At 43.7% G+C, this 10134-nt stretch overlaps 1 protein-coding gene across 1 annotated transcript; it reads left to right on the forward strand.

Moving 5' to 3' along the window:
• The first annotated feature begins 631 nt into the window (after positions 1–631).
• PDCD2 (programmed cell death 2) lies at positions 632–7535 on the forward strand. Its single transcript, XM_059940763.1, has 6 exons — positions 632–963; positions 1531–1773; positions 2138–2269; positions 4224–4327; positions 5549–5662; positions 6928–7535. The coding sequence occupies exons 1-6, from the start codon at positions 681–683 to the stop codon at positions 7084–7086; spliced, it is 1035 nt and encodes a 344-aa protein (XP_059796746.1). The 5' UTR covers positions 632–680; the 3' UTR covers positions 7087–7535.
• Positions 7536–10134: the final 2599 nt, after the last annotated feature.

A 10134-nucleotide genomic window follows, 5' to 3' on the forward strand; every position in this document is an offset into this window, starting at 1 on the left:
GAGAGCTCTCCGTTCTGGTCTCCCAGTCCTATTTAATTGAGGTTTCTGCTTATTAATTTTTACAACACTAACCCCTAACTCTTAGCCCTTGGCCCAATCCCTAAACCCAAACCTAACTCCTAACCCTTAACTCTAGGCCCTAACCCCTAAGCTTATCCCTTCCCCATCATCCTAAACCCTCTCCCTAACTGCACCCTTCACGCCACGCTCCATCCCTTTCCCGGACCAACTGGGCCAATGACATTCCTGAATCCTTCAGCATCTCCACCCTGCCTCTCCCCGGCACCCTACAGCCCCACCTCCAGGGCTCAGTAGGCGACTGGGGTCATCCGCCCCTAGGTGAGCGGATATGTGCCCCCAGACCTAGAGCGCTCAACAGTGTCCGCAGGACGTGCCCAGGCCGTCAGGAAGTCAGAGAGCCCGCGCTCCGCTGCACGTAGCTCACCTAAACGCCCTCCTAGACCTCCACGAGACCCCCGAGGACTCAAGCGGCTTCGCGCCCCTGCCCCAGCAACCAATCGGAAGTCAGGGACAACGAAGCGGGCCCACGCCGGGCCTCCCCATGGCCCCGCCCCCTCTCCACTGCCGTCCAATCCCTTCTGGCCCGCCGTCCACTGCGCTTCCGCGCCGACTTCCGCTTTCGGCGAGGCGGCGGTCCGAGGGTTGTGCCGCCTGCGCCCATGGCAGCCGCGAGCGTCGGGCTGGCTGAGCTGGGTTTCGTGGAGGCGGCGCCGGCGTGGCGGCTGCGCAGCGAGCAGTTCCCCAGCAAGGTGGGCGGCCGGCCGGCGTGGCTGGGCGCAGCCGGGCTGCCGGGGCCCGCGGGGCTGGCCTGCGCGCAGTGCGGCCGCCCACTGGCCTTCCTGCTGCAGCTGTACGCGCCGCTCCCGGGCCGCGCCGACGCCTTCCACCGCGGTCTCTTCCTTTTCTGTTGCCGAACGCCACCGTGCTGCGCCGGCCTACGCGGTGAGCGGCCCGGGGCCCCGGTCGCGCGTGCGCGGTGAGCGGCCCGGGGCCCCGGTCGCGCGTGCGCGGCCTTGCTCGCGGTGAGGCCCCAGAAACCGTGCAGCCTCCTCTGCGCCCCTGCCGCGGGCCTCTGCCCTGTACCCCGCGAGCGTTTCCGGGGGTGGGGGGGGCGTTCCAAGGGCTCGCGCCTTCTTCGCCCCCAGCTTTTTGTTAATCAGTCGGTAGTAGGTGTGGTAAATTACGTTCAGATAATAGAACCTGTAATTTTTTGGAAACCTGGGTTCCAACACGTTTCTCATATGTATGTAGTCTGACTTGATGTTACTCTTGTTACTAATTTGAACAAGCTCAAAGAGCCTGCTTAGTTGTATAGACTTTAAAAAGTTTCTCGTTTTCACTCTTTTTTCTTACTTTCCAGAAAATAAGCTCTTTGAAAGCAAAAACTTTATTCTGTTTTTCTTTTTAAAAAATGACTGTCTTTTCAGTCCTGTGTGAAGGCTCAAATATTTGAATTGCTGTGTTGTTTTATTTAAAACATGTATAACGTTTCTCCTTCTGTCTCCTTAGTTTTTAGGAATCAGTTGCCCAGGAGAAACGACTTCTACGCCTATGAGCCACCTTCTGAGGATCCCCCGCCAGAGACAGGGGAATCCGTGTGCCTCCAGCTCAAGTCTGGGGCTCATCTCTGCAGAGTTTGTGGCTGTTTAGGCCCCAAAACATGCTCCAGATGTCACAAGGCACATTACTGCAGTAAGGAGCATCAGACTCTCGACTGGAGAGTGGGACATAAGCAGGCTTGTACACAAGCAGGTCAGTCAATTCTGTTTTTATTTTTAAATCTCAGCTCAGTTTCATAGTGTCTATCAGGCCAAATCTTTCATTTTGAGGATAAACGTTAACATTAGAAAAGGTGTAATACTTTTCAAAGTTTTGGTTAACTAGTGACATAAACACCTTTATGAAGAAGGAACTGTGAGGTCTTGCCCGCTCACGTCCCAGCCTAGCTTTAGTGTAGTCATTTAATTTATGACCCATAATCTAAAATGCTGGAGCTACATATGTTAATTACTAGGGGAAACTGTTATGACATGGAATACGCTTCAGATGTAGGAAATTATTTGACCTTCCAAATTAAATGATTACAAATGATGCTAGTTACCTTACTTTGTTTCAGGTGATTTGGACAGTACAGTTCCAGACCACAGCTTCCTTTTTCCAGAATTTGAAATTGTAATAGAAACAGAAGATGAGATTATGCCTGAAGTTGTGGAAAAAGATGATGAATCAGAGATTATAGGTAGCATGGGTAAGGAATCAGTTTCAAAACTTATTCATTAAATATACACTACTATGTATAAAATAGATAACTAATGAGAACCTACTGTATAGCATAGGGAACTCAGTGCTCTGTGGTGAACTAAATAGGAAGGAAATCTAAAAAAGGGGATATATGTATAAGAAAAAAAGGAAAAAGGTGGGGGGAAGAATACTGAATCTAGTTGAAGCAGAGAGAAAGTAGAGGGTCCAGTGTCCCAACATTCCAGCCTCAAGGGACATGTTCTCACCCATTTCAGGGGACACTGAGGACCTGCCATGGAAACCTAGGGATTAGAGAACCAATTTGGAGACACCTGTCTTAGATCATTGCTAAGACAACGTTTTTCTTTTTAACTAACATATGAGAAGATTCAGTGCCAGATGTTTAAAAGCACCTAGGAAGAGGGGTGCTATGTTTGTTGGTGGGTAGCAGTGTTAGAGAGTGTGCTTTGGGGAAGAATTCACTGATGAAGGAGTCTGATAGAAAATTTCCAACAACAGGTGAGAGAGAACTCCCTGTATTGAGGGTCCAGTGAAATGAAACCACGCTCTATCTAATCTGGACAGTGCATGCCATTGATCCATGCTGTCTCTACTCCCTCAGACGTGGGGCCAATAAAGTAATAAGCAATAAAAGTGTAAAAAAAAGAAAAAAAAAAACCTCTTTCATTAAGTGATTAAATATAATGCTTGAAAGGGAGGGCTCAATATGCCAAGAAGAGAAGCACTGATAGGAAAAGGCAACTCACTTGGGAGGCTGCAACCTATACTTTTCAAATATTGCCTCATTTGAAGATATCCTTTCTGTACTTCCCTCCTTGGCATATATAAGGTATGTTCTGGTTCCTGTAAAGATGTCAGAGGAAGTATCCAGGTGGTCAGTTGGGTGGGGCTGCACAGGATGCTGGAAACTTGGAAAGTTTATCTGGCTCCAGGATTTGTTTCTCTGATTGAGATGGTGGACATGAGAGTGCCTCGCAGTGTTCGGTGGGCAGCAGGGGCCCTTTTATCTGGCAAGTTTCAGATACTTGATTTTGTCAGTTACCTCAAGGTTATCATACTCTGGAGCAGTGCCTGTGCTGAGGCTGAGCAGTAGCCAAAATTTATCCCACGCTTACTCTGTACCACGGGCCTTTTGTGCATGATCTTACTAAAATCTTGACATCAGAACAGTATGTTAGAAACTGCCCCATTTTGCAGTGAGGAATTTGGGGTTCTAGGTATAACTTGTTTGGTTGTATAACTGACTAAAGTTGTTAAGTTCTAGAACTGAAGTTTGAGCTCACATCTTATTGACTCCAAAACTTGAGCTCTTAACCACCACAAAATGTAGATTTCAGAATCTAAATTAAATTTTAGATTAGAATGTCAGCTTACTGGCTTACAGTTCCCATTCAGGGTATCAGAAATGTCTTCTAAGTTACAAAGACTCAATCCTGTTGGGGATGGCGGTGTTTCAGGTAGCTGAGATTCCAGAGGTGAGTGTGAAGGAGTGAGCTGGTAGGGTTAGGGCATGTGATAACTGGATGAGTGTAAGGGAAAGGAGAGATGAAACATGAAGAGATTGGAAATATGAGTCCAGGTGGGTGAAGGACACTAGTGATAAGCGGGGCTCGTGTTTTTGGGGTGCGCTTTCGTGTGCTGGGCACAGCAGTCCTCAGACTGGGACTTGGGGTCTGTTCTTTTAATTTGCAGTTTTAAAGAGAAGCTCTTACTAGGAGCTGGCATAGTAATAATGCTTCATGGAGTACCTGCAAAGTCAGATGGTCTTAAAGCACAAACATTAATGAATTAAAATAGGAAAGCCTGTGGAAACATCTGGCCTTCACTATCTGATTTAACACTAAGTTGGTTGTTTAAAACTGGCCTCCCTCAGCATGTGTTTATTGTCAAGACATGGAGATTATTCCTGTTGCATAATAGTTATGTTGATAATTTTTTAGGTGAAGCACCTGAGGAAGAATTGGATTCCATGGCAAAACATGAATCTAGGGAAGATAGAATTTTCCAGAAGTTTAAAACCAAAATATCCCTTGAACCAGAACAGGTAAAATAGAATTCATATACAGCTCCTTCTGTTCTTTTCAGGTGGTGTTTTAGGGGTATAAACCCTGAGTAGGGAATTCCCTGGCAGTCCAGTGGTTAGGACTCTGCACTTCCATTGCTGGGGGCCCAGGTTCGATCCCTGGTTGGGGAACTAAGAAACCAACCTGCCACATTAGCACGAAGACCACTGTGGTTTTGTGAAAATAATAATGGGTTTTGCTGTTATGAAGAATTCTGGCTTCTTGAATTACATATCGACCTTCTGATGTAACTATCTACAGCGTGGGGGGAAAAAAAAAGAGTGGTTTTGAGGATTAAGGTACATGGTAGACTCACAGTAAGTATTCAGCAAATGTTTCCCTTTGCCGCTTTTCTTCCATTAACTTTATTCCCCTTAACTTCCCTCACCATAAATATAAATCACTAAAGAAGACAGCTAAATTTCCATAAGCCAGTCGCTAGAACAAATAAATATCCAGGGGCTTATAGGAAGAGTAGGTCTAGGTCCTAAATACTGAGAAGGTAGTTTTTAGCAACGCATATGCTTTTAACAAGAAATATTGAGGAAAATCACTCATTTGTTATATAAGATGTTATTATAACAAAATTTACTTCTGTTTTATTTATCTAAACACTGTGGCTCACTTGGTATTTGTTCCTTTAAAAATTGTAAACTAAGGTTCCTTATATCTGTGTGAAGGTAAGCACAAACCCTGGGCTGCATTTTAGATTCACAACCTGGTAATGGGGAAATAGGATTATTGTTAGTCTCTTCACAAAATAGTCATAGGATTCAGATTCTAACCATATGGACATCTAAGAAAAATAATTTGGATATCCTGAATCAGATAAGCCGAAACAGTCCCTTTGATCAGGGGTCCCCAAACCCGGGGCCGAGGACTGGGACCGTGAAGCTTCATCTGCCACTCCGCATCGCTCGCATTAACGCCTGAACCACCCCCCTCCCCCTCCCCGTCCATGGAAAAATTGTCTTCCACGAAACGAAACCGGTCCCTGGTGCCAAAAAGGTTGGGCACCGCTGCCTTTGATGACACTGAGAACGGTATTAATGGTGCCCAGTGGAGGGGCGCAGGGGGACAGACACTAAAGTGGTTTTCAGATGAGCGTTTCATCAATTGTAAGAGTGTGTACAGAGTTTCTCTAGATGATCCTCAGAGCACATGAGATGTTGGTGATTTAAACTGATCCTGATTGATTTTAGATTCTCAGATATGGCAGAGGGATTGCCCCCATCTGGATCTCTGGTGAAAATATCCCTCAAGAAAAGGAGATTCCAGATTGCCCCTGTGGTGCCAAGAGAATATTTGAATTCCAGGTATGACCTTAAATAAGTACTATTTCAGTATATAATTACCCTGATTTATAATTTTAAGCATTAAAAAACTTTGCCAAAGCAACATTATGTGTATGGGTCCCTATGGTATTATGGAAGGTTCCCTATAATGAAAATTAGTAGTTTCCTGCCCCACCTTAGGGCTTGTTGCAAGGAGGGAATTATCTTTTACTGGTTATCTGGTAGTTATTTCTATCTTTAAATAGCATGCTTTTTCTGAGACTTACCAGTGTACTATTTTTTTAGACATTATCTGTTGACTGACTTTGCAGTAGTGAGGATTTAAACGTAGTCATGCACACCATCTAGGCCATCGCCCACTTCCCAGTGTGGTTAGGGTTAGGGTTAGGGTCAATATTATTTTAGTGCTTCTATTGTTACCTTTATAATTTAAAATAATATACCTTTTTTACAGTCTTTGACTCTGTCCTTTGTGAGAGTGTTTCAGAACGCTTACTCTGTTTAGTCTTGGTTTGTAGATTTGTTAGGAGAACAAATTAATGTAATCATAAAGGTAAAAAATTTTTTCCCCGAAAGAAATTGTTAGCATCAAGATCCATTTGGATTGTGCAGAAGTGCTCTTGAACTGTGGATTCACTAACCTTATAAAGCGATATTTGTTTCTTAGGATAAAAAAAGGATTTTTGATGACTGATCCAAAACTGATTGGTTCTTACTGCCAGAGCTCTGACGGACGCCCAAGATGAGCTGACGGTGGTTGTATAAGGCAATTTGATAACAGTAGTGGCAGTGCTGGCTCTTACTCTTTCCCATGAGACCACTGACTCATAAGACCCATTTCTAGTCTATACAAATACATCAATAGATTTCCTTTTTGTATTCTAGGTTAGTGTTTCTTCAGAGTCATAGTAACAGCATCTGCTATTCAGGTTGTAAATAACCCAAAATAAAAGTTGCCCAAATAGAAGCCTCATCCCTATTTTGTAGCATATTATTAATAAAAAAATAATTAGGTTAACAGCCAGGTCAAATAGATCAGCTGATCTTATACTTAGGAACTTTTTCCTCAAATGAAAAAGAAAGACACCAAATAGAGAGGGACTTTAAAGAAACATAGAGTTGCAGAGTATTTTTAGATTGTTAAATATGTTAACACCGTAATGTCTGTAATCTTGCTGTGGAGTGTGGAGATGGACAGGCCAGGATCCCCAGGAAGGTCTGGTCTGTTGAAAGCACTGTGCTCCTCACCGCCGAGGAGCGCTCTGACTGTGCCATCCTTCTCCCAGGTCATGCCTCATCTGCTCAACTACCTGAAGGCCGACAGACTGGGCAGGAGTGTCGACTGGGGCGTCCTGGCCGTCTTCACCTGTGCTGAAAGCTGTGGCCTGGGCACTGGCTACACAGAGGAATTTGTTTGGAAGCAAGATATAACAGATGCCACCTAAAGACAATGGTGTAAAGCCTTAAAATATTCATCATCTCTTAGACCTTCCATTTCTAGGACTTTATCCTAAGGAAGTAATTATACCAGAGATACACAAAGATGTTGTTTTAGGTGTTGTTTACATTGTCTAAATATTAGACAGAAATGTCCAGTGGCAGGGAATTAAGTAAATTCTGGTGTATGTCCAGCAGGAGGCTACGCAGTCTTAATGATACAGACTTATATGCACATCAAGTAAGATAAAGATGCCAAGGTACCATTATAGATGGTATTCACAATATGCTATTTTTGTAAAAATATTTATACATGTGTATGTCCACCAAAAATATCTGGAACGATATGCACTAGATGTGAACTGGTTAACTGAACAGTGGGACTAACTGACATGATCTTTTTATATGTATATTTCTTTCTATAATAAAAATGGGTTATGTGCCTAATTAAGTCAAACCATCACTCAGGCTTCCCTGGTGGCGCAGTGGTTGAGAATCCGCCTGCCAGTGCAGGGGACACGGGTTCAATCCCTGGTCCGGGAAGATCCCACATGCCACAGGGCAACTAAGCCTGTGTGTCCCAACTACTGAGCCTGTGCTCTAGAGCCCGCGCGCCTAGAGCCCGTGCTCCACAACAAGAGAAGCCACCGCAATGAGAAGCCCACGTACCGCAACAAAGAGTAGCCCCCGCTCTCCGCAACTAGAGAAAGCCGTGTACGGCAACAAAGAACCAAAGTAGCCAAAAAACAAAAAAAACCATCACTCAGAGCATTTCGCCCCTAAAATTTGCAAAGTTAAAACAAGGAGAAAAATATTTGGGTAAAACCCCGAGACTTCCTAAGTTCAAAGAGAAGCTCTACTTCAAAACTCACCTTGGTCAGCCAGTGGCACTGCTTATAGACCAGAGACTGAAAGGTCTTCTTTCTCCATCTCCCCATCTCATAGCACTGTCCACATGGCAAGTAAACCCAAATAAGGACAGGGAATCAGCCACTGGAATTTCCCTGGGTCAGCCTGAGGGAAGGCCCTGAGGTAGCTTTCAAGTGAGGGATATTGTTTCCGATGCCTCTGTTTACACAAGCGGTTCCTAAATCAATGCAATCAACCATGCTAAGGCTCCTTCCAGCCCCAAGTGATTTATACTTACCTTGCGATAATTCCCAATTCTCTTAGTGCTGGGCAGGCTTCACTGCTGCGAAGGCAAACCTAAAGAGACATTGCCGTTGATCCCTGCTTGAAGACCAGCAACTAGTTCTCGTAACATCCCTGCTAACCCTGAAATGCACTGCCACCGTAAACATCTTTTTGGAGGTAATGTCACTTGGTAACATCACTGACTTGGCTATTTCACTATAGTTTTGTATCAGGAAATCCTGGTGTTTTAGTCCATATCCCGTGTGTGTGAATATGTATGTAATTTATATAAAGATACATAAAATACTGGACTAGCGGGGCCTTCATAGCCCAAACTATAAATAATTCAGAAGTTTGCCCAAGTAGCATCCTGACTGCTAAGGGCTTTTTAAGCAAATTGATTAGGGTCCATTTGGAGAGATCCCCAGATTATGTAGACATTCTTGCAGGCATGTTGGGAACCCGCCAAGCTATCCTTTAGGTGTGTATCCCTGCCAAGGTCTGGAGATGACAGCAAGTTCACAGGGCATTTCCATTTGGAGACAGACTTCCAGCACTGACTTGGCAACCATGTCCAAAAAAAGCAACTAGTTGAGACTAACTAAAAAATAAGAAAGAAAATTTAGATAAATAAAAAAACAACTCAGTTGCCTCTAGCTATGTCAAGACATTTAAAAACCTTCATGCCAACCATGAAATGATGGACACATCTCGCCCAGCAACTGCTCCTGCGGAGGACATCAATCACTACTGCCGACCCATGCATTGCTGCCCCCCAAACCTCTGCTTGGCCCAGATACTGCCTGACCAGGCAGCTCGCCCTACTGTAGAGAGCAGTGCATTCACCTGTCCTTTTTTATTTGATATATTATTGAATGCTGGTCTCATCCTTTGACAATTCAGAAATCATAGCAAAGAAAAAATGTTTCAGTGCTTTTGATATTCATATTAGTGGTAGTGTTCTGTTATTCTAACTAACTCATCATCCCACGTGCCTTTAAAAATTAAGGGTTCTCAGCGTAAAATACTTAATATAGAACTGACCAAATAAAAGCCCTGTAGTCTGAATCTGGATTGGATATATTAGTATGAACTCATGAGGTATTTTATCTTGAAAACTTTTAAAGGGAAGGAAGCAAGCACTTATCCTGCTATGTGAAAGAAGTATATCACTATATAAAAAAGTGTTCTAACAAATCATGAAAAAAATAATTAGAATTTTATCTTTTGCAACCCACTAATGAATTAGTGGATCAATCAGGAGATGACAATCAGACGTTAAATTCCTAACAAACACTACTTACAGTCTTTACAAAGGGATCAAGCCTTTAGATGCAGTCAGCCACTGGCACGAAATGCAGAGAACAGAGGAATACGCTGGCTGCACCTTCCTGAGTTTGCAAATAGCAAGACAAACTAAGAAACTACTAGCCTGGGACTTCCCTGGTGGTCCAGTGGGTAAGACTCTGTGCTCCCAATGCAGGGGGACTGGGTTCGATCCCTGGTCTGGGAACTAGATCCCACGTGCATGCCGCAACTAAGACCCGCTGCAGCCTAAATAAATAAAATATTAAAAAAAAAAAAAAAGAAACTACTAGCCAAACAGCCTATAAATTTCCTTAAATGAGATGGCAGGGGAGCTTAAGGAATAAAACAGACATAAAAACATCAATTTATTAAAATGGAAGAGTGACCTATATTGGTGTTTAGGTAACCACTGTAAAAGGATAATGGCTATTGGGGTGGGTGGTGTGGCTGGACTGGAGCATACGGAGTAACAGGAATTCAGTAAAGTGACTGGAAATAAATCTCACCAATAATTTTAAAGTCTTATGAAAAATGCCATTAATAACAAACTAAAATACTTAGGAATTAACTTTTATGTAATGTAAAGCCCTATATGAAAAAAATTACGAAACTTT

This window comes from Balaenoptera ricei, chromosome 12 (assembly GCF_028023285.1).
Source record: "Balaenoptera ricei isolate mBalRic1 chromosome 12, mBalRic1.hap2, whole genome shotgun sequence".
Classification (NCBI taxonomy): Eukaryota; Metazoa; Chordata; class Mammalia; order Artiodactyla; family Balaenopteridae; genus Balaenoptera; species Balaenoptera ricei.

Bases quoted from the DNA above. Each gene is read 5' to 3' on its own strand.
- PDCD2 (XM_059940763.1), top strand. From the start codon at position 681: ATGGCAGCCGCGAGCGTCGGGCTGGCTGAGCTGGGTTTCGTGGAGGCG. The intron at 2,270-4,223 runs GTAAGGAATCAG...ATAATTTTTTAG, and splicing joins AGAGATTATAGGTAGCATGG to GTGAAGCACCTGAGGAAGAA. The intron at 5,663-6,927 runs GTATGACCTTAA...TCCTTCTCCCAG, and splicing joins AGAGAATATTTGAATTCCAG to GTCATGCCTCATCTGCTCAA.